The sequence below is a fragment of the Phoxinus phoxinus genome, assembly GCF_949152265.1.
Source record: "Phoxinus phoxinus genome assembly, chromosome: 9".
NCBI lineage: Eukaryota > Metazoa > Chordata > Actinopteri > Cypriniformes > Leuciscidae > Phoxinus > Phoxinus phoxinus.
Genome location: NC_136884.1, coordinates 32,641,740 through 32,666,862, shown reverse-complemented (window position 1 = coordinate 32,666,862; position 25,123 = coordinate 32,641,740). Strand labels below are relative to the sequence as shown.

Sequence of the window (25,123 nt, the reverse complement as noted above, 5' to 3'; positions counted from 1 at the left end):
CAACTGAAAAAAGCACAAATGTCAGAGCATGTCAGAACATCTCAAGGACCCCAAATACATATTAGACCCCAGAGGGTTAAGAAGCCTATGGAGGAGTAAGACAACTCTAAGATTTCATCAAAAATATTTTAACTTGTGTTCCGAAGATGAACGAAAGTCTTACGGGGTTGGAACAACATGAGGGTGAGTAATTACTGTTCATTTTTGGGTGAACTATCCCTTTAACTTGAATGTCATCTTTTCCATTTTATAAATTTCTGTATAAATTTGTTGAGTTCTCGTTTGGGCAAGATGTTGGAGCCATAAACAAGTAATCACTTTTTTGCAGCTGCTAGTAGTAATATTTATTCGTATTACTAACTGAATCTGGTATATTACCAAGATATAGAATATAATCTGTTTCCCCAATCTCAATCTCTAAGATTTCCTCTATACTTGAGTCTATTTCTGACCAATACTTATTAGAATTAATTTCTAATGTTCATTATATCTGCAATTAAACATTGCTTCCTTCAAAATCAAATACTGTATTTTTACACAATTACTTAGTGCTGTTAAGTAAAACTGTTGCTTAAACATTGGCCAATGAAATTACTCACTGAGCTTTTCGGCAACATCTTACAGCTGGGACAAGTCTCTTGCAGTCTGCTGTTGATGACACAAACCTCTTCGGGTGGAACTCGTTCAGCACCTTCTTTGACATCAGCAGTACATAGACCAACACTGAACATAATGAAGATGAGAGTTTTCTTCTTGGATTTGCATCTGAACTGAGGCATTTCTGGATTTGCTCATATAATGAATGATCCTTGAGCTCCAATAAGCAGTAAAATAGGTTGACTGACGCTTCTTCTGAGATTGGGCACCTGTCTTGTAATTGTTTAATGTATTTACTTATTTTTTGGAGGCTCTCTGTGGTGTCTTCATTGTATGTGAGCAGGCCTTTGAGTAGTTTCTGACTGGATCCCAGTGAAATGCCCAGCAAAAACCGCAGGAAAAGGTCCAGATGTCCTCTCTGACTCTTCATAGCTTTATCAATTGCATTCTCTAGTAGGTCCTTCAGAGTGATGCTTTCTTCTTGGTCATCAAAGAAAAACTGAAGCCCCTCACTGTTCTTGTTCAGGTAACAGAGGAACACATGCACTGCAGCAAGAAACTCTTGAACACTCAAATGCACAAAGCAGAAGACCTTAGTCTCATGAAGTCCATCTTCCTTCTTAAAGATCTCAGCGATCATTCCTGTGAGCTCAATATCTTCACTCACATCAATACCACATGCTATCAGATTTTCCTCATAGAACATAATGTTCTCCTCCTTCAGCTGTTCAAATGCTAGTTTGGCTAACTTACAAATCATTGTTCTGTTTGAATCCAGGAGCTTTTTAAGTTCTCTTTCTTCTTTTCCATCATACTTCTGGCTCTTCATGTTCATCTGTATCAGCAGGAAATGAATGTACATTTCAGTGAGTGTTGTGCTGATGTTCTCTACATTGTTCCTGATGAGAATATTCTGAAGTACTGTGGCTGTGATCCAACAAAACACGGGTATATGGCACATTATATAAAGGCTTTGAGATGTCTTAATGTGTGAGATGATTCTAGAGGCCTGAGTCTCATCTTTGATTCTCTTTCTGAAGTACTCTTCCTTCTGTTGGTCAGTGAATCCTTGCACCTCTGTGAATAAACCTACATATTGAGAAGGGATTTGATTGGCTGCTGCTGGTCGTGACGTCACCCATACAAGAGCTGATGAAAGCAATTTCCCTTTTACGAGACAAGTGAACAGCACATCTACAGATGATCTTTCCTTGACACTTGACAGAATTCCACTTTTGAAGTTCAAAGGCAGTCGAATCTCATCAAGTCCATCAAATATAAATGCTAGATTACATTTAGAATATAACTTTGAATTTTCCAGGTCCTTCAGTTCAGGGTAAAATACCAGTAGAAACTCATGGAGATTGACCTCTTTGTCTTTTAACATGTTAATCTCTCGGAATGGAAGCAGGAACACACAGTGTATATCCTGATTGGCTTTTCCTTCCGCCCAATCTAGGATGAATTTGTGCACAGAAACAGTTTTTCCAATGCCACCGATTCCCTTGGTCAGCACAATTTTTGTCTCATTGTTTTCCCTCAATAAATGGAATATTTCATTGCATTTGATTAGTCTGTCCTGTGATTTCTTCATCTTGAAAGCATCATCAATCTTCAGAATCTCATGTTCCTGATTGACGTCTTCAATATCTCCCTCTGTGATGAAGAGTTCTGTGTAAACGTCCTTAAGATGTACTTCATTTTCCATCTTCCCCTCAAAAATGTGTTCTACTTTTTTTTTCATGCTGGTTTTGTGAGTTTCTATAAACTTTTGCAGCTTTAAAAATTCTGTAATAAACAAACAAACAGGACTGAGGAAATAGTATTAAACAAAACTGACTGATGTTTTGATCACCCAATGATCATTATTAATGACTCATGCAGAGTGATTACATTCACATTGTGTTTTACACAGTTCATCAGTTGTAGTTGTGACTTCTCTTTTTTATTCTTGTTGTCCCCATTTTCTTCAGTGATTCTGCTTGTTAACAGCTGGTGCCATCATTAATATCAATCACCACTTAATTATCTAAACTGCAATATAATTATTAACATTAATTATAAATATTGAGTAGTGTTAATTTAACACTCTTGATATTTTGTTGTGTAGAAAAAAGTGAATCCACCCATGTACACCGCATTTTATTTTAATTTTTTGCTTTGTATGATAGTTTTTGTTGATTTCATACTTGTTTCTGAAGGGACTCAGTATCAAGTATTTAATAATTCCCTCTTTCATTCTTTGTGTAGTATCACATCAGCTATGAATTAATGAACTATCTTCTGTATTGGTAAAGCTTGCAATCCAATCATTAATAGTATTATATTAGGCATTTTGGTATTTTCTTAATTAGGATTCCCATGAGAAATTGGTGTGGTGTAGTTGTATCGCAGGTGCTACTACATATTGTTAAAATGTATGGCTGTGCAAAATACTTTGTTGTATCTGATCAATTTGCTCTGAGTTTTTATTGTTACACTTATGTTGGATTACCTTGTTTTTCTGTGTGTTTCTCTGCTGTCTCTGTGCATTTTTGTTGATCTGTGAGGACAAAAATTATGTAAATTACAGAAATACAGCATCAGATAAATATTAAGTGAAATATGCGGAAAATGGTGCTAAATCATGTGTGTCCCACTAAAATTACAGAGGTTGTAACATAGCCAGTCTTTATTCAGATGTTATTACAAGTACTGTATCATGTCATAGTAAAGAAAATTTACCATTTGCTGAAGCATTTGAGCCATAAATGTTTACTGGACCTGTGATGGTGTTTCCAGTGAATACAGGAACATTTACATTTCCACCTGTTTCAGCTTTCACATCAACACTGATTCTAATCTGAGCACTGCTGCTCATCTGGAATTGTTCTGAGAGAGAGAGAGAGAGAGAGATTTATGCGTAAATTCAAAATTACATATTTGCACCCTTGAAGGGCACTCCGGGAAGGGAACAGCATTCCAAACGAAAGTGAAAACCTGAATCCCTTCTCGAAAGGCCCTTTCACAAGTCAGATAGCAAAGGTTACATGTGTTTGTCACTCCAAGGAATTTTATTGTTCATGGAACCTAAGTTAGCAAGTCCAGGCAATTCATTTTAAAACTTGATGATGTGAGAGTTTGAGTTAACATAACAATGAGCTAACATTTTTCATGTTGTTTTGTTTGTGATATACAGGTGCTGGTCATAAAATTAGAATATCATCAAAAAGTTTATTTATTTCAAGAATGAAACTAATAAAAGTGAAACTAATATATTATATAGACTCATTACATGCAAAGTGAGATATTTCAAGCTTTTATTTGTTATAATTTTGATGATTATGGCTTACAGCTTATGAAACCCACGAAATCAAAATCCCAGAAAATTTGAATATTACATGAAATCACACAGTAATCACACAGTAATACCATGGTCATTGGTTCTTTTGGCAGTGTGGACAGGTGCAAATCCTGGTGGGAAATGAAGCATGAAGTGCTCTGAAAATGTCCTGGTAGACGGCTGCGTTGACTTTGGATTTAATAAAGCACAGTGGCCCAAAGTCCTCTTTTCTGATGAGAGCAAATTTTGCATCTCATCTGGAAACCAAGGTCCCAGAGTCTGGAGGAAGAGAGGAAGTCCAGTGTGAAGTTTCCACAGTCTGTGTTGGTTTGGGGAGCCATGTCATCGGCTGGAGTTGCAAATGAGATGCAAAATTTGCTCTCATCAGAAAAGAGGGCTTTCGTCCACTGTGCTTTATTAAATCCAGTCAACGCAGCTGTCTACCAGATCCATCCCATTTGGATTTCAGAAGGCATTATTTTTTCAAAAACAAGTAGCACAGACAAGCTATCCGTTTTAACAACATTTTTGTTTGTTTGGAGTCTTTTAGCTTCTAGTACTTTTCTACCATTTATCTCATTTTTCACATACTCAATGGACATTTCCAGCGGTACATTTGAAATCACTCCTCTTAATTTTGCTGCCACTCCTGGTATGTGCACTTTAATCTTTCCACCCCAAAGGCAGAATCATCTCCTGCTGCTTTTTATTTACTGTTTATATTAGAATTCTTCTATTACTCAGCTATTTAGCATATTTAATTTTCCCTATTTCCCTCTCAGTTGCTGTAGTTATCTGTACTGGATGAACGTGGCCTCTATCATTACTGAGCGTAATAATACATTTCCACTCTTCCTGCTTGTCATCATCAGACCTACTGCTCCCACTAGGTTTCGCTCCAATCTTTTTAGCTGTTTGTCTTGAAGCACTCTCTCCTCCACTACTCGTTTCAGTCCATTATTTTTTTCTGTGCCTTTTTAGTTTGATTAACCTCCATGTCTGATGACCATTCATCACTATCCCCATCTGAACTGTTACCCATTGCTACACTCATGATACAGTTTGTTTGCAATCCGCCGTCAATCCGTTCAAACGGATCCCTCTGCCATGTAAGTAAGTAAAGTTTATTTGTATAGCACCTTTCACAGACAATGAAGGGTCACAAAGTGCTGCACAGTACAAAAAACAAACCAAGCACAACTCTACCACCATCAAATTCCTTAAAAAATAAAATAACATCACACATCAATAACAGACAAATCATATTGTTAGTTAAAAGCTTGTCCAAAAAGATGAGTCTTTAGGTGTTTTTTAAAAGATTCCACAGAACTCAGAGTTCTCAGAGCTAAAGGAAGCGAGTTCCAAAGCCTTGGAGCAATAACACTAAAAGCCTGGTCACCTCTAGTCTTAAGGCGTGTTCTGGGGACAGTTAAAAGATCCTGCCCAGAAGACCTCAGAGACCGACATGGAGTATGCATATGTAAAAGATCCTGGACGTAAGAGGGCGCTTGATCATGCAAGGCTCTGAAAGTAATGATCAAAATCTTAAAATGTACTCTAAAACCAACAGGAAGCCAGTGAAGGGCCTTCAGCACAGGAGTAATGTGTGACCTCTTGCTGGTTTTAGTCAGAAGCCTAGCAGCAGAATTTTGCACGACTTGTAGCCGATCTATAGAAGACTTATTCAGACAAGTGTACAGCACATTGCAATAGTCCAATCGTGAGGAAATAGAAGCATGAACCAGCATCTCCATCTCTTTTTTTGAAACCATAGATCTACCATGTCACGCCCGTCCGTTCCGGAAATCCTCCCAGTCATCTACTTCTTAAGGCAAGCACTCACCTTATTTACAAGCCATGTGAGTCTAACAAGCACCCTCTAGTGCCTCGTAGTATTACTAGACATATCATTTTTAATTCCCTTCCTATGGATATGGAAAAACAGCGACAGATAGTTTACTCTGTTACAACAGGATTATGTTGGAATGGGAGTATTAGTCAGTGAATAGGTTACAGGTATGGAGTGGGAGTGACCAGGGAAGATGTTCTCTTTCATAGGTTCACTCAACGCTGCGGATAGCGCAGTGGGATATTCTCTGAATGTGGCGATTGTCTGAAGCCTTATAGAATCACGCCAATTGATTGGCTGATGGCGTCCGCGCGACATGGCTCCGCCCCGACGCACTCACGTCGTGTCATCACATTCGCGCGCGCGGCATCTGCTCCTCAGATTTCTCTACCTTCAGAACGAAGCGGTCACGTTTGCCCTTCGCTCGTGGTTTTTCTGAAAGCTAACAACTATTACAAGGATTATTCTCGGCGCTTCTGCGACTGTTTAAGCGGAACTCTGTTTCTCCTTACGGTGAAGCTGCCATGGATTACAGACGCTGTACTCCGCCATGTGCTCGTTACATCGCTAACGACGACCCACACAGTAAGTGCGTTAAATGTTTGGGTTTTTCACATGCGCGTGAGGCTATTATAGGATCGTCTAAATGCAAATTCTGTGAAAATTTGTTGCTCAGAACCCTCAAATCGCGGCTCGCGGTCTGTGAGAGAGAATCATTCGTCTCCCCCTGCCGCGCTCCCGAGGCCTCTCGAGGATCCGCGGCTTGGGGATCGGATGTAGAGCTTGAGGACGTGGAGTTCGAGCAGACGAGCCCCGCTCTTTCTCTCCCTCCCTCCCCTCGGCACGCACGTGGCATGCCAGTCGAATTTTCACATGATTATTTGCGCCCCAGCCCGGGAGCACGCGACGCGGTTTCTTTTGGGCTGGAGGATATACTTTTTACCGAGGCATCCGACTCAGAGGATTTCGGGCCTACTCTCGCCGACGAGGTTATCCCGCCGAGCGGCCAGGAAGCGCGGCCTACTGCGGCCTACGCGGAGCTCGTGGACGTGCTTTCGCGCTACGGAGAAGCTTACTATTGATTGGCCCGACGAGCCACGTGAGTCTCAATCTTCTAAACTCGACGAGAGGCTTCTCAGCGGCCCTAATTCTAGGCCTCAACGGAGGAAGCTACCATTTTTCAGTGATCTGCATCATGAGATCTCCAGATCCTGGAAGCAGCCTTTCTCTTCGCGCCTCACTAATGCGGAAGCTGCTGATTTCACCAACCTAGTAGGTTCTGTGGAACAGGGCTATTCCGCCATTCCGGCGATTGAGGAGACTTTAGCCGACCATCTTGCTCCGTCGTCTGCGCCGTCCTGGAAGTCGCGCCCCCTCCTTCCCTCTAAAGCATGTAGGACTACTTCCTCTCTCATTGGAAAATCCTATATGGCGGCTGGGCAGGCAGGCATGACTCTGCACACTATGGCCATTCTCCAGGCCTACCAGGCGGACGTCCTGAAAGAAATGGACGAGGGCGACGGCGTGACCCCTGAAGCGGTCAAGGAGCTTCGTAAGGCTACTGATCTAGCATTAAGGGCCACCAAGCATACCGCACGTGCTTTAGGTCGCTCTGCAAAAAATACTTTCTTAGTTAGTATTTTTGTTTTGTTTCCAGTCCAAATATCTAAAAATTCTTAAACCAAGAAGCGTTTACTAGAGAAGTAAAATGACATAAGAAATTCTATTTTGTTTTAAGATAAAAAGAAAGTAATTTAAGTCATTTTTGCTTAAAACGAGCAAAATTATCTGCCAATGGGGTAAGCAAAAAAATCTTGGTTTCCATTCGAATTAAGATTTTTTTTCTTGTTTTCCATTCGAATTAAGATTTTTTTGCTCACCCCATTGGCAGATAATTTTGCTTGTTTTAAGCAAAAATTACTTAAATTACTTTCTTTTTATCTTAAAACAAAATAGAATTTCTTATGTCATTTTACTTCTCTAGTAAATGCTTCTTGAATTAATCATTTTTAGATATTTGGACTGGAAACAAAACAAAAATACTAAGTAAGAAAAGCATTTTTTGCAGGCCGGCTCCGTGGCGGTGGAGCGCCACTTATGGCTTAATCTCACGGAAATACGGGACAAAGAGAAGGTTTTCCTCTTGGACGCCCCCATCTCTCAGACGGGGTTGTTTGGTGAGGCGGTCAACGCAGTGGTTGAGAAATTCCGCTCCTCCAAATCCCAGTCGGCCGCATTTAGGCAGTTCATGCCCAGGAGGGCTAGGGAACCTTCTGCTCCACCCCCGGTGCAACCCAGAGAACGTCCCTCTCCTGACCGGAGTTCTCTTCCAGGAGGAGCGAACAGGGACATCCCCCACCTACCACGGTTTGGGGAGCCCGCGGTCGCCCATTTCCCCGTCAACGGCCTCACAAACGCCTCCAATTAAAGCGGTCCGACAAACCGACCGCTTCGGCGGCCCAGAGCCGTTCCTGACCTTCCGGTCGGAAAAAGGAGAGCTCCTCTGCCTTCTCAGGGTTGGGTCAGACCGCGCAAGCGTTTCTGCCCACCCCCCAGCTCTCCTTTCCTTGCCCTGTCACCTTCGCCACTCAGAGTGTCTCGAAGTGCAGGCCATATTTCACCATATCGACTCAGTCCAGTGCGGGAGGAAGGAGACGTTTTCTGCTTTCTCCCCTCACCCCGCACACTCTCTATAACTGCCAGCCGCACCCTCGGAGGCACTTTCCGTTTTCCTCTGGAGCAGGCGGACCGGGTCACCATGACCCCAGCATCGATGCCTCCCGTCACGTGCCAGGACGCCAAGAGCCTTCCTGCACAGCCAACCTTTTTACCCCAGGAACGTCAACACGGCACCCTCACTCAGGTATGTCGTCTGAACTACAACATTCCTCTTCCTCTATCTCATTTCCTTCCAGAATGGGAGCGCTTACCAGGGGTATCGTCTTGGGTTCTTCGCACAATTCGGTTCGGCTACACTCTTCAGTTTTGCCGCAATCCCCCCTGTTTCAACGGGGTCTTTCCGACTGTAGTAGACCGCGCCACTCAGGCTTCTGTACTGCAGCAGGAAATCTCTTCCCTCCTTCTCAAAGGGGCAATAGAGGAGATCCCTCCAGGGGAATCCGAGAGGGGCTTTTACAGCCGTTATTTCCTGGTCCCGAAGAAGGGCGGCGGTTTGCGTCCCATACTGGACCTCCGCCGACTGAACTTCGCCCTTTACAAAGGGAAATTCAAGATGTTGACGCTGAAAGCTATCATATCTCAGATTCGGCCAGGGGATTGGTTTGTGACGATAGATCTAAAGGATGCCTATTTTCACATCCAGGTTGTTTGGCGACACAGGCAGTTCCTCAGGTTCGCCGTTGGAGAAAGGGCGTTCCAGTACAAGGTCCTTCCCTTCGGCCTCTCTTTGGCCCCGAGGACATTCACAAAGTGCATAGATGCAGCTCTGGCCCCATTGCGGCTCCAGGGCATCCGTGTTCTAAATTACCTGGACGATTGGCTTATTTTAGCCCAGTCCAGGGAGCTAGTGGCCCCCACCACAGAGACATTGTTCTGAGTCACATCCAGTCTCTCGGTTTGAGGTTGAACTCGGAGAAGAGTGTTCTTGCTCCGGCTCAAAGCACCGTTTTCTATGGGGTGAACATGGATTCCGTTCTCATGCAGGCCCGCTTGGCCCCTGCACGGATTTCCAGCCTGACGACATGCTTGGCTCGTTTTTCACTAGGCCATCATGTGTCTGTGGGCACCTGCCGCAGGATGCTGGGTCTTATGGCCGCGGCCTCCTCTGTACTACCGCTGGGCCTACTCCACATGAGACCCTTCATGTGGTGGGTGAAGCTCTCAGGGGTTCGACCCTCCGGGTCAACCCTTCGTCTACTGAAGGTATCGCACAGTTGTTTTCGAGCCCTGTCAGTATGGCGGGACCCTCTTTTTCTTCGGAAAGGGGTCAGCATGGGTGCGGTATTTCGTCGCCAGATGGTTACGACGGATGCCTCTCTCACCGGCTGGGGAGCAGTTTTCGAGGGCAGACCAGCGTGTGGGGTCTGGACTGGAGAGGCTCTCTCTTGGCACATAAACTGCCTGGAGTTAAGAGCCGTTTTTCTGGCTCTGCAGCAATTCCTCCCTCTCCTGGAGGGGCACCATGTCATTGTCAGAACAGACAACATGGCAGTGGTGTCACATGTGAACCGGCAGGGAGGGTCTCGGTCGCGCAGCCTAGACCGGCATGCGCGTCACCTTCTCCTGTGGTCTCAGAGCAAGTTCCTTTCTCTAAGAGCGGTTCATGTCCCAGGGGTTCTGAACCTCGCAGCAGATTTTCTGTCGAGACAGAAACTCAGATCGGGGGAATGGATGTTGAACCGCCAGACGGAGTCACCCGGCCCCATTGGGGATAGATGCGTTCGCTCACCCTTGGCCAACGCAGAAACTCTATGCCTTCCCGCCCATCAAACTGATCCAGGCGGTCTTGGCCAGAGTGAGAGAGAGCAGAGTCCGCCTCCTCTTAGTGGCTCCGTTCTGGCCATCTCAGCCATGGTTTTCGGAGCTAATTCCTCTACTGGAATCTTCCCCCTGGAGGATCCCAGTCAGAGAAGATCTGCTGTCACAGCTGCAGGGCAAGATTTGGCATCCTCGCCCAGACATATGGAAGCTATATGTTTGGCCGATCAAAGGCCGTTAACATTAAGCTCTGGTCTCCCAACTGACGTTCAGGAGACCATTGCGAGTGCCAGAGCCCCTTCTACAAGGCGACTGTATTCTTCCAAATGGAAGGTTTTTAAGAATTGGTGCTTAGCGCATGATAGGAACCCAGTTAACTGCCCTGTTGGTTCAGTGCTGGAATTCCTGCAGGAGAAGTTTGCTGCTGGGGCGGCTGCTACCACTCTCAGAGTTGATGTCGCAGCTATTGCAGCACATAGGGAATCGGATGAGATTCCCCTGGGTAAATTAAGATTAGTTTCTGCTTTTACGCGTGGGGTGAAGCGCCTGAAACCGGCTCGCTCCCCTAGAGTTCCCTCATGGGACCTTTCTGTTGTCCTAGAGGGTTTGACGATGGCCCCCTTTGAGCCCTTAGAGTCAGCTCCGGATAGGATCCTGACTCTCAAGGTCTCTCTTTTGCTAGCGTTGTCCTCATTAAAGCGGATGGGAGACTTGCAAGCCCTGTCTGTTAGCGAGTCTTGCCTGGACTTTGCCCCTGGCCTGGTCAAAGTTTCCTTGAGGCCGAGACCAGGGTATGTCCCCAAGGTTCTCTCCACAACTTTTCGCTCACAGGTAGTTAACCTTAACGCTTTCCACCCTCCTCCATTTTCTTCTGAGGAAGATAGGAAGCTTAACTTGCTCTGCCCAGTTCGTTCTCTCAAGATTTATGTAGACCGCTCAGGCGGTTAGAGGAAATCTAATCAGCTTTTGGTTTGCTTCGGTGCTAGCCGCCGTGGGCTTGCTGCATCGAAGCAGAGGATTTCCCACTGGGTTACAGAGGCTATCTCGTTGGCTTACGGGGTGCGTGGCTTACCTTCACCCCTTAGCATTAGAGCTCATTCCACCAGAAGTGTGGCATCTTCTCAAGCGCTTTTTAGAGGAGCACTCTTGGAGGACATTTGTGTTGCGGCAGGTTGGTCCTCTCCGCACACTTTTGTACGATTCTATAGTTTGGATCTTGACATGACCCCGGGTTCCCAGGTTCTTTCTGTTTGAACTCTTCTTGGTCGTTGTCTCTTTTGTTTACCAGTCATAAAGCGTTCTAGCTTGGCGAGTTTGGTAGTCCGTTCCCACTGCGCTATCCGCAGCGTTGAGTGAACCTATGAAAGAGAACGTCTCTGGTTACTTACGTAACCTATGTTCTCTGAATAGGGAACGAGACGCTGCGTTAGCGGCCAAGCTCCTCACGCTGCTGACAGTTTTCTTTTCGGCAGAGAAATCTGAGGAGCAGATGGCGCGCGCGCGAATGTGATGACGCGACGTGAGTGCGTCGGGGCGGAGCCATGTCGCGCGGACGCCATCAGCCAATCAATTGGCGTGATTCTATAAGGTGATTCTCTAAGTGGCTAAAAAAAATATATTTTCTAAATGTTAAATAATGTGATGTCATTTCAAAGAAGGCGACAGTGCAGCACCCACCAGACAGTTTAGAGAGCAACGGAGGAAGTATTATGAATTAAGCTTATACTTGACAACAGCAGTTCATATCAATAACTTAACAAATAGAAAATAGTCTTAAATAATGTTTCATTTAGTTAGTTGAGCACACGTCAAATTTTTATTAAGATCTTTCCATGTACACTTATAAGGCTATTTTCGTTTTTACGCACACACAGTTTTCTGTGTTAACGAACAAATACCCGCCTATAAAAGAGAATGTGTTCTGTGTCTGAGGCTAAAGTAATAAATATAGAGAATGCAATGGCCCGTGTCTTATATCTCCAACTCCAAACAATCGGCCACTGATCAGGGCTGCATTTCCCCATAGCATCATAAGCTTAAATTGATCGTAAAACGATTTCCACCAATCAACTTAGGCTTACGATGCTTTTGGAAAATGCAACCCATATCTAGATGATAGTCACTTCCTTTCATATACATGTCTGTCTGTCTTGATGCTCACTCATTTTAATGATTAAATCAGATTAAATTAATGCAGTTATGCAGCGTGTATAATTTAAACTAAATAACTCCCACTCAATGGGCTTTATGCACAGCTGCACTACTTCCTGAACTTCAGGCAGCTCCTTTGTTTCCTGTCTGCCATTATTGGACAAACTGATTAATCCAGGTGAGCCTGACCAACAACAATAATCAGACACACCTGGATTAATCAGCTTGTCCAATAATGGCAGACAGGAAACAAAGGAGCTGCCTGAAGTTCAGGAAATAGCGCAGCTGTGCATAAAGCCAATTGGCACTTACAGACTGTTCATTTCTCTGCTGTTCAATTCTCGATTTTTTGATATATGCATACATTTTAGATTTGATCATAGATTTTAAATCTATGCAAATAACGAATAGAAATTTGGGTTTGATTTGAATTGAATCGTGGGATTTTCAAAAGATCCTCTCGCCTAGAATTATTGTAATGCTGAATTCACCAGGAGTTTGTTACCTTTGATTTTGTCCTCTAACTGTTCAGCCAGATGGGTGTATTTCATCTTTCTAAGGATGTCCAGTGTGATCTTCACAGCTCCTTTTGGTCCACAACGTGCCACCATCTGATCCACTGTGTCAATGACATCTGCCTTCTCCACATCAGCAGTTGAAGCAAGACCATCATGTTTTAAGTGCCATTTAAACCTCTTCAGTTTTACCCTGTCAAGAGCATCTAGTGTGTCCAGAAGCTGCTGTGAAACAGATGTCATCTTTCCCCTGAATCACCTCAGCTAGACCAAAAGAAAAAGATTTGTCCTTAATACTTCAACTATGAAAACCATATGTTAAAAAAATAAGAAAAAAAGAAAGTGCGAATTGGCTGTTGAGAACAACATTGACAGTTTGATGAAGATGATCTCTTCATCTGAAAAAGTTTTTGTGATACAGTATCATCGATGAACAAAGTTAAAATGAATATTTTGATGATTTGGATTCCTGGAAGCTAACATCATCAAGTTATTCCATGGTATTTTTGAGTTATGCAATAATGAGGGCTCAGAATAAAATCTTGATTGAAGATTTGTTGTCCTCTCAACCAAATTCCATACTTGATCAAATAAGATATGAGCGGAGTCAGCGGACCAAATTTAGCTAGTTTTTCATCCAGAATATTGGAGTAGATAAAATAACAATATTCTTTTCCAAATTACGTCAAGAAACAGATGCTGATAGATTTACCAGTATGCTAAGGGTCTCAATGCAAATTCCCATGCATTCCATTTAAAAATCGGAAAGCCCAAACCACCTGCTGTCTTCTTTCATTGTGATATCAACTTTTTTATTATTGGATGCATGCTTCTTAAAGAGAGAGAGAGAAAAAAAGCTGAAACTGCTTTATGCAGCTTGTACCATTATGAGTGGGAATTTATATATAATATATAAATGTATAAGATTTCCCCTTCTATGTAAAGCGCTTTGAGTACTGAGAAAAGTGCTATATAAATGTAATGAATTATTAATTATTATTATTATTATTATATGGTGCACAATATATCGGCCGCCGATATAATATCGGCCGATAGAGTAATTTTTTTTATACATCGGTATCGTTCCGATGTCAAAATAGTGCCGATGTGAACAGACCGATAATCATTCCTGTGTATTTGACGTGTGTGTAGGCTTATGCTGCGTTCACACCAAACGCGAGAGCGTCAAATTTGCGTCTATTGCGTTTGACGTTTGAACATGTTGAATGCATTCGCGCGTCCAAAGCGAAATACATATCTCTCGCGGTAGGCTAAATATAACTGTGTATAAGGCAGAATGTAGTTATATAGTCGTAATAGGAATTGCAAAGAACAGCAGTCGTCTTGCCAAACAGTCCAGTTTGGCTCAATCCATAAATTTGGCAACATAGTAGAAATTAAGCTAACGTCCTAAGCAACGGGCTATGCACGTTCACTTCCAGGTCAGTAGCCTATACAGTATCGATCGGCTGCAGCTTGCTTTTACTCTAAAGTCTTGATGTATTGTCACCCTAGTAAAAAAACAGTCTATGTGGATGTGGAAAAATATCTTCCTTGAGTTATAAGAAGAGTTTCGTTTCACCATTGAATGGATGAAAAGCATGCTAACAATCAGGGCCGGCTTTGCCGACAGGCAACACAGGCGGCCACCTGGGGCGCCATCTGCTGGACGGGGCGCAAAATTGCAGAATAAAAAATAAATAAAAAGTTAATTAAATGTATGTATCGTATTATGAAAGCTGCGCACACGCTGTAAACTTTTACTGTGCACTGTCCACACACTGCTTGTATTTGTCCATTTCTTTTACTAGATTATACAATCCCAAAAAACGACTGATTCACTCTGACAGGCAGCTGTCAAACTCACGCGCGTTGCTCAGCAACCGGGAGTGGCGCAAAAACATCTGACAGCTGGTTTTAGCGCTTTAAATTATGGGATAAAAGGAGAAGTTTGATAAGACGCATTTGTATCCATGTTTTCCGCCAAAATAAAAGCTTGATGCAGTTTCCGCCAAAATAAAAGATCACGTGCTTATCTCTTTCAAGTATAGAAATTAGTACAAAACTAATTATGAAAATTTCCATTATTCTTCAGTGCATTTGTTTTACAATATATGGCTATTAGACTACTGTCATGAGATTAATATTATAACTATTATTATGTAGTAGTGTAATGTAGACAGACACTGTTACTAAAAGAGGTTTTATTTTTTTCTTTGTTTAATTTGCACACTTAATATGGGTTGGAGCTTTTAATTTTGAACTCTCAAACTGCACCAGATTGATGAATTTAACATAAAAATGCACAAAATTTGCTTACGGGGGGGCATGCCCCCGAACCCCCCACCTCTAGGAGGCGCGGGCGCAAATACTTGCATTTTCCTATCAACAGTGGAAATAGCTTAAAATACTCTATCATTTCTGGTCATACATAAAATAATAATACATTATTCGCAGCACCTTTTATTTGTGTAAACTCACAATAACAATAAAATGTTGTGCTTTTGTAAAATAAAATAAAACAATCAGGCGTGCTTTCATGATCTCCGTGAACTGGAGCGCGAGAACTGAAACAAAATATAGCCTATGTAGGCTAAAGCTTGAAATGTCCACTTTAAAACGAACAAATTCGAATCGAAAGCTAATACCTTCTGATTATGTAATAAAAGTTATCTAAAAGCGCATTTGCTTAACATGGGAGATGGACATTGCGCAAATCTGTAACGGAAACGCGGCTATTGACATTGCCAATTTATTCTTTCTTATTTTAACCTTTATGCTGCATTAGGACATTTTTGGTCATTTTCAGTTTAATTTCTTTGACCATTTTCGCTGTTTTAATGCAAATGGTATGTAATTTGGCAAAATTGTGACTTTTTGGATAAATTTTTAAAAAATGATCCCATGTTGCATAATATGTATAACACACACTGTGTAGATCAAATAGGAACACCTAGCACCATAATGACCAAAAATGGCCCATTGAAACCCATTAAAACGTAGTTTAAAGCCGGGGCCGTCATTAATACATGAATCATGACTTATGTTGAAACATCCTTTCATTTTGAAGCAAAAGCATTATATTTGCATTATATAGTGTATTCCACCAGATGACGTCACTACATAGGTATTCCCTATGGGGGGAAATGCACGTTATTTTCCTGGTTTCCACTAGGGGCACTATTGAAGGTGTTATGAAGCATTTTAATGGCTCAATGATCTAAAATTATGTTTCTGAGTATGTGTGGATGTCGGAGAGCAATGTGTGTCTGCATTGACAAAAGTGTGTGTGTGTGTGTGTGTGTAGGGCCTAAATATAATACATGGTGTTTAGGCGAGTGACAAAAATCATAATATCCTGAAGGTTATATTTTACCCCTTATGTCTATACTCTCTCTATCTCTCCCTTTCTCTGTGTGTGTGTGTTTGTGCGTGTGTCGGTGGTGTAGGATGTGTGTGTAGGCGTGTGTGTGTGTGTGTGTGTGTGCATTTACAAGAGAAAGCGCTTCTCGATGCATTGTTTTCTTTCGGTTTGATTCATGCGTATTTTACGCACAGACATGAACCTTTGACACAGCTTTGTTTTTTTTTGCAGTCTATGTTTCAAAGTTAATTTATAATTTCTCACCTACGTAGAGGCACAAACACAGCCATGCAGTCAGTCCTTAGACAATAATAACACCTTGCATCTTGCGGCAACACAAAGATGTAGCTGCGAGGGATCCAAAACAAAGTCTGCCTTTGTTTTGGATTAGAATAGTTGAGAAATCAGTGTTTATACAAGTGCGGTTGATGCAAAAGTTATAAAGCTTTGCACCTCTTTGGTGCGGCCATTTCACACTCGACAAGATGAAGAAAACCTACACGACCACCGAAGCAATCGACTACCTTACTGAACTAACAGACAGCGAGCCGGAGTCTGATGGCAGTGTAACGGAGAGCGCCTCAGATGATGCTGTGGAGTTTCAGCTGAATTCGGATTCTAACTCCGAGTGATGAACTGGATGACACAGAGGAGACTGCCGATCCTATGTGGACATCAAAAAATGGACTTCACTGGTCACCCACTAACGCCAAGACGCTCCGCTACGTGCCAGCTAAGGTACTGCGACCCGGACCAACACATTACGCAACAGCTCGCATCGTGGACCCTAGGTCTGCATTTCAGCTACTGTTCACGGAGGAGATGGTAAAGTTAATTGTGGACAGAACAAATCTCCAGGGGAGACGGTCCGAGACAGATTGGATTAATGTGGATGCAACAGAAGTCGAGGCTTATCTTGGGGTGCTAATTCTGGCTGGAGTCTACAAGTCCAGAAATGAGTCCACCCGGAGCCTGTGGGATGACCACACAGGCCGGCCCATCTTCAGGGCCACCATGCCTCACCGCAATTTCCAGAAGTTCAGTTCAAATGTAAGATTTGACGACAGGCTGACCCGACCTGGACATTACCGGGATGACAAGCTGGCGGCGTTCAGGCCGATCTGGGATAAGTGGCTGTACCGCCTCCCCCTTCTCTTGAACCCCGGGGTGGACGTCTGTGTGGACGAGCAGCTGGTCGGGTTCCGAGGCCGCTGCAGATTCCGGCAGTATATGCCCAGCAAACCAGCAAAATATGGAATCAAGATCTGGGTCACAAGTGATGTTTCCACGTCACCAAGCAATTTTTGATGTGTAGGGAGACAGGCACAGGTTATAGTCACCTAGTAGAAATCAGGAAAATGTTTGCAATACTGCAGATGTTTGCAGTATGTCAATTGTATGAAAAATGGTACCAACTGGTGGAAAACAGTAAAAAGTAAATATTTTACCCCAAGGCTTGGTAATGACAGGGTATTTGAATAGAAAGTATGATTTTATGATATTATGACAGTGGGTTCAAAAATTGATATTTTAATGGGTTTAAATAGGATCAAATTTGTCCTTAACGCGCTATGTGTGATTTTTTTTAAAAATCTGACACAGCACAAAAAATAAAAATGCACCAAAAATAATTTTGCTGCTAATCTTTGACATATTCAAGACTGTGATAATACAAAGCCAAGGTTTTCACTTTGCATTTAGTATATGGAAAATAATTACATTTTAGTGTTTTTTCCTCTTATACAAATTGATGGTATCGTCACCAAAACTGGAATTTAAAGGGTTAAAATCCTGATATTAAATAAATATTTGGTAGTTATGATGAGGACTGATGCTGGTTAAAATATTTAACTTAGTAAAAGTGGAAAATAATAATAATATAGAATATTTTAGGCAGTGTTTAATATGTGACCATTTTTGGTATTTAACGCACTAAGTGTGATTTTTTTTAAAAATCTGACATAACACAAAATCTTTAAATGCACCAGAAATAATGTTGCAGCTAATCTTTGACATATTCAAGACTGTGCTAATCCAAAGCTAAAGTTTTCTCTTTGCATTTAGTATATGGAAAATAATTACGTTTTAGTGTTTTTTCCTCTTATACAAATTGATGGTATAGTCACCAAAACTGGAATTTAAAGGGTTAAAATCCTGAAATTAAATAAATATTTGGTAGTTATGATGAGGACTGATGCTGGTTAAAAGATTTAACTCAGTAAAAGTGGAAAATAATAATAATATATAATATTTTAGGCAGTGTTTAATATGTGACCATTTTTGGTCCTTAACGCGCTAAGTGTGATATTTTTTTAAAATCTGACATAACACAAAAAATAAAAATGAGTAAAAATCAATGTTGCTGCTAATCATGGACATATGCAGGCTGTGATAATTCCCTCCCAAGAAATCCACCTAGCATGTAGTACACAATTGTTTTTCATTTTTTTATGTTTTCTCCATCGATAAAAACAGTGGCATCATGTAAACAAATGGCATTTAAGGGGTTAAAATTCTGAAAATTAAATAAATATTTGGTAGTTATTTTCAGGACTGATGTTGGTTAAAATATTTAACTCAGTGAAAGTGGAAAAAAATGTAAATATATAATTGTTTTATGGTAGTGTTTAGAGTGGACATTTTTGTCCCTTAATGCACTCAACGTCGTCAAATATATAATGAGGCATAAAGGTTAATATTCATTACAAAACACTTATAGCCTATATTCTATAGTGTTGAATTCAGGACACACTTGTATCCTTTATAAAAATTTATTCATATATAAATATTTATTTTTTATTCTGAAAATCTGATGACATATTTTGCATACAGGTAAAGGTGCCCAATACCAGTAATTTCAGAAAATAAATGACCAAAGTAAAAAAAAAAAAAAAAGTGTTTTGGAAAATAGCTCTTTATTTGATTATCATAAAAATGTGTTTTCTATACAGAGATATCGACATCGGTAAATATCGGTATCGGCCATAACAGCAATATTAATCGGTTTTAACGGTATCGGCCACAATTTTCACATCGGTGCATCACTATAATAGATACATTTTACAATTGTAGTCTTTTAAAAAGGTATCTGAAATAATAAACTAATTGCAAAGTAGTGTTGTCAAAAATATAGATTTCTCGATACATATTGATACTGAAATATATTAAATGTTTCCAATACCAAATCCCACAGAATAGATACACACAATACCAGCTGCTCTCTCTCTCTCTCTCTCTCTCTGCGAGTTACACACAAACCTGCCTCTCCTCACTCGTTTCATTTCCTCCAAATGTAAACAGTTGAGAAAGAAATGGCATGTGTATCAGTATAATAGATTCATACGTGAGGTCTTAAAGGAACACTCCGACTTTTTGGGACTTTAGCCTATTCACCTTATCCCCCAGAGTTAGATAAGTCCATAGTATACATACCCTTTTCATCTCTGTGCGTGCCGTAACTCTGTCTGACGCACCCCCCGCTAGCCTAGCTTAGCACAAAGACTGGATGTAAATGGTTGCAGCTAGCATACTAATCCAAATAAGTGACAAAATAACGCAAACATTTTCCTATTTACATGTTGTGATTTGTATAGTCACAGAGTGTACAAAAAACAAAGTCACATGAGACACAGACATATTTTAACCGTATAAATACTGGGAACTATGTTCTCTGAAGGCGAAGCACTGCTACTTGAGCGGAGTGATAAAATAGTGCGACAACCTCCTCTACTACCAATACAAACAATGAACGGTGCTGGCAGGTATCCTCCCAAAATGGCGGAAAGGGGAGGATGACGCGGCCTCTTGGGGCAGGGCACTGTGTCGTGACGACATCTCCTCATTCTCAATATGCAGTCTGATAGCCACAAATTGACAGTAAATGGCAGACAGCAATTAACTGTTTACTTTCCCTCATCAGCTTGACATCTGCTCTTAAAGCTAATTTTGCATTAATGACAGCCCTAATACATATATACATATATATAAATATATATATATATATATATATATATGTGACCGGTCACGGAAAGTAGGGACACAAGTCGGTTCTGGAGCATTTTGAGTTATTCACAGATTCTGAAAGTGTAGTCTCCAAGTTTTCCAACGATGTGTAACACATGGAAATCTGATAATATTTGGAGAAGTTGTGGCCATTTGAAGGTAGGCACTCAAAAAAATTCAAAGTGGAGAAATCTGCCTCTAAAGATTGAGCAGTTCTCACCTCTCTGCTGCTGGGAGTGACAATAGGGCTCATTTACATCTCATTTAGATAAGCCATACCCCCTGTAAAGCTCCCCCTGTAAAGCTGTAAAGCACATGTTGTTTTATTAACATTAAATGGATAGTTCTCCCCAAATGTTTAGTTAATTGTCATCATTTACTCTCTCAAGTTGTTTTAAACCTGAATAAGTTTCTTTCTTCTGTTGAAGTTATTTGGAAGAATGTGGGTAACCAAACAGTTGATGTTCCCCAGTGACTTCTATATTTATTTCCCATGGTAGTCAATGGGGACCAGCAACTGTCTGGTTACCCACATTCTTCCAAATATCTTCTTTTGTGTTCAGCACAAGAAATAAATGAATACAGGTTTGGAACAACATTAGAGTGAGTAAAGAATGACAAAATGTTTATTTTTGGGTGAACAATCCCTTTAAGGACAAGCGGCTGTATGTTTACTATTAGGGCTACTGTCTCTTTAAGACCTGAAAGCAACGCGTCTAATATGTAGCATAATATGACACGCAGATTTCTCTCAATTTAGACATAACCAACTTTCTTTATGTATACCTTGAGTGTATTTGACCGTATTAGCTCAAAAAGACTCGAAAGATAACTTAGTCCAGTATACAGGCGCTGTTAGACAGGCTTTTAGTGCATTAGCGCGTCGGCTGTTTGCGCGCAGAAAAGCGCATTAGAACAGCGCTTCAGCAGCGAACGACATGTTTAACCGGCAAGGCTTTAAAGCACATGCAAATAATAAACTTTTGAGAACTGCAGTGTCCTGTTCCTCTGCGTAAACATTTAATGTGAGTATTTGTCGCGTTGTACACTGGGCTGTTGAGACGCAGACTGCTACAAAAGCACGCAGCAGCTTGCAGCAAGGATCACAGCGCAACTTTGAACTATATCGATGCGATATGGTCTAATTCCATATCCCATTTAAAAAATATATCAATATATTTTTTATATCGATATTATATCGCCCAGTCCTACCACGCTGTTCCCTTGGATGGCGAGGGCAATAACAAAAGAAACAAAAGCCGGCTTATCCAGTATGGAAATACACACAGACAATGACACGCCCCTGCTGCAAGCTATAATCTCACAAAACAAGCCGATTTCAACCTAAAAATGTACGATTTTAAATATACCAATATTGATATCTAAAACATGGAGAGGCTTCTTCGTGATCTCAACTAACAGATTCTGCAAAAAAGCGAAAATCACCCGTTTCGAAAAAAAAACACTTCTTTCTCATTTTGCTCAAAAGTTGTGCTGCAGACTTGTGTCCTTATTTTCCGTGGCGGGTCACATATAGGGCTGTCAACATTAACGCATTCAATACATTTTGTCCAGTTTAACGCATATTTAACGCAAACGCAGCATCCATTCATTTTTGTCATACTTTGGGTAGCGTAACCAGAAAACGGTTCTTTCTCGCTTGAAAGAACATTAACATACACAATTATGCCAAAATGTCTGTTTTGTAGAGTATTTTCATAAGAGCAGTTAAATTAGTGAAATTCAGGCTGTTAACACGGAAACGATCTGAAGAGAAAACGCAAAAGTTATCACTTTTTGTTCTGCGTTTAGACGAGCGTTATGGGGGAAAAATCTGCGTGCATATGGCGACGCAAAAGTGTGTGAAATTCGATGTAGTGTGCACTCTAGTCAGATACAGTGTTGCCAGATTGGGACGGTGATTTCCAGCCCAAAAGCTCACCAAAACCCACCCACTCCAAGAAAAAAGCGCCCAAAATTTTACTACCAAAATAATGTGATATAATTTTATGGCCATGTCATTCAAGGTTGATAAGCACAATTTGTATCTCCTTAAAACAAAATAACGATGGTAAAATAAAATAAAAAAATAAAAAAAAATCAAGGAAAACGGATCAAACCAGGGCAATAATCAAGGAGAATTAGCAAATATGAATTTAAATGTCCAGGTGGACACTGTTAAAACGGCACTCAAGAAATGAACCGTTGACTTTAAGCCTCGGAAGCAGATTGCACATTGCAGATTATAACGCAGAATTTAGCAGTCAAATCTGATTCATCGTTCATGCAAACCTTTTTCAGCAGCTTTCAGGGACAAGTAGAGTGCATGCAGTCTGGACGGTGTAAATGTTGCAGATGTCTGGTTAGGCTAGTGTGCACATGACCATGAAAATGGCTCGGAGTCGTCCCATATTCAATTTCAATTCAAGTCATTCAACTGTGCTCTCCTCATCAGTTATTCACCATCGAGTCATCAAGCCCCACATGTGTACGTTTATAGAGTTGCTCACTATCTTACTCTTTACTGTAGATGCAACTTACTGCATGTCACTTTGGCATTAGCGATCACTTGAATATACAGCTACAAGTTATCGCGCTAAATCGCGTCCTTCTGCTGATCGCTCGTTGATTGGCTAAAAGTGCGTGCTCGTCGGTGACGTCAACACCAACGCCAGCTGACTCTGCACTGCATGTGTGTGCTGTAATGTCACGATGACTGATTTTATGCACTACATGCACACTTTAGTTTAGTTAACCAATTATACTTTAAAATGTAGATGTTTGAAAACCGCCGAACTGACCCCAAACCAGCCCAAATTTTGTCCACCCGCCCAAACCCTTTTTTACCCGCACAATCAAATTCAAAACCGCCCAATTGTGCGGGAACCCGCCCAATCTGGCAACACTGGTCAGCTAGGTGGCAATGTGAAGCACTGAAAGTGAAAGAGACGCCTACATTGTTTTTCATGTTTAATACGGTAAAGCTGCTGCTTTAACCCTCGCTGCTCTTCGCGTGTCGATCAAAAATGATAGTTTTTTTTTTTTCAATGAAATTAGTATCATATTTTTTTAGTTTGATAATGTTTTGTTATTTTCCTGTACTGTTCCTGTTTAAGCCCCAAAAACGCCGTCACCACCTAATGAAAGGCACATCTGATAAAATATTTTTACATTTTCACCCTCGTGTAAACAGGGCAAAAGTCTTAAATGGACACAGGGTTGTGAGAGAATGAGGCACGTGTCAGATGTGTCATGCAGCAGCAGATCTTAAAGGGACAGCAGCCAATAATTCTGTCTGTCAGTAAAGTTAATCAGTCAAAGAACTTTTGAATCTTTAATAAGGATTAGTCTATATTTAATTTATAATTTACGCAGTGCAGACTGTTTGATAACTTTTATAAAATTTCTGTATACGTCTTATCGGTTAGACAGGAAAGGCAAAGATATATGACATTTATTATAGGTTTATGTGAGGATTTTTTATTATAATTTATTAGGATATTTTAAATTATATTTTTTTGAAGCCGAATGTTAAAAAATGTATAGCTTTCAATTACTTTAATGTTGGATGGTTATCACTGGGGAGAGTGAACGAGTGGGCGGAGCTGATCTGGTGACTCCATTACAGGTCTTTCTTCTCCTCTATGTGACGTCATGATTTTTTAACTAAAAATGGAAAACTTTTTTGTTTTGGCCATTAATTTACACGACAATGGTGTTTTGGGGGCCTGAAAATGTTAACTTTTGCAATCAGGTTTCAAAGTACAAGATTTTGAAAATGATGAAAACAAAAAAAAGCAAATTTGTGAAATTGGTGAGTTGTCATTGCGTATTACGTGTTCAGTCTACAGGCACGTCGTTTTCAGCTATTATTGTTTGTTTGTTTTATTTTCTCCTTGCTATGATATGTTTCTTGTATCATGTTGAACCTTCCTGCCGAATTCGTAACAGAAGCAAAAACAGAAGCAAAAAGATTGAAACCTCATGAGATGACACATACATGATGACAAGTAAAAAAAAGAAGATACACTCACCTCAAATAATACATAATATTTGTAGATCTTTCTTTTCTTCCTCTAAACTGTCGTGTTGAGCAGCGGCTCTTAATTTTCTTTCCCTTCTACATGTTTATGAAGACCGGAGGGAGTTTTTCAGTAGACCATTTCGGCAAAACAAGTTAAACTTGTTTTAAGGTTGACATGACACATGAGAATAAAACTAGAAGAATGACAGTACGTAATCTAAACACACCTTCACCCTTTATCTAGTGTTTCAGTCATTTACATTTTAATATGCTGATGGGGCACAATGTAAAAACTAATCCATACAACATGAATAGAATCGAATCGAAGTAGATTTGGATTTTTCCCCCCCACACTCAGGCCCGTCGCGACAAGGCAAGCAAACCAAGCAATTGCTTGGGGCCCCGAGCTGGCCTGGGGCCCCAAGACAACGACTGGTTAAGAATAAAATGCAACGACAAACTGCGTGAGCACCCCTTTGATAGTCAATGCAGTAAAGTGCAATGACACTGTTATCGGGATACCCCTCAAGAGGGCCCCTCTCGCTGACAGCAGCCAGCCAACCACGCGATCTCTGCGGCCGGTGTTCTGACGGAACATCATACCCATAGACATCATATAGATAGACGCCCTATCGACCGCTACTGCCTACTAGCGCGGTCGAGCCGTGGGGCCGCCATCTTAAACCGGTCACCCGCTCCACTCAGTGTAATCTGTATGGCAGGTGCAATGAGCTGTCAGCGCATTTAATTAATCATATCTCACTGAATACCGAACTGATTTTCACGCAGGGTTTTTTTCTGCAAATGTCATTCATGTAGCTATGATACAGGACACATGGTTCGGCATATTTTAATATTCATA

General features: G+C 41.2%; 1 protein-coding gene across 2 annotated transcripts in view; it reads right to left on the bottom strand.

The window, feature by feature from the left end:
* LOC307004695 (NACHT, LRR and PYD domains-containing protein 3-like) overlaps positions 1–24,617 on the bottom strand; it is a 64,314-nt gene extending 39,697 nt beyond the window's left edge. For both annotated transcript variants that reach the window (XM_079624100.1, XM_079624101.1), the window contains exons 1-5: positions 24,272–24,617; positions 12,862–13,135; positions 3,322–3,468; positions 3,092–3,139; positions 600–2,385 (exon numbers count right to left, since the gene is read on the bottom strand). In XM_079624100.1, the coding sequence (XP_079480226.1) occupies positions 600–2,385; positions 3,092–3,139; positions 3,322–3,468; positions 12,862–13,114 (2,234 nt within the window). In that variant the 5' untranslated portion in view covers positions 13,115–13,135; positions 24,272–24,617. The remainder of the gene's footprint in view (positions 1–599; positions 2,386–3,091; positions 3,140–3,321; positions 3,469–12,861; positions 13,136–24,271) is intronic.
* Between the last annotated feature and the right edge of the window lie 506 nt (positions 24,618–25,123).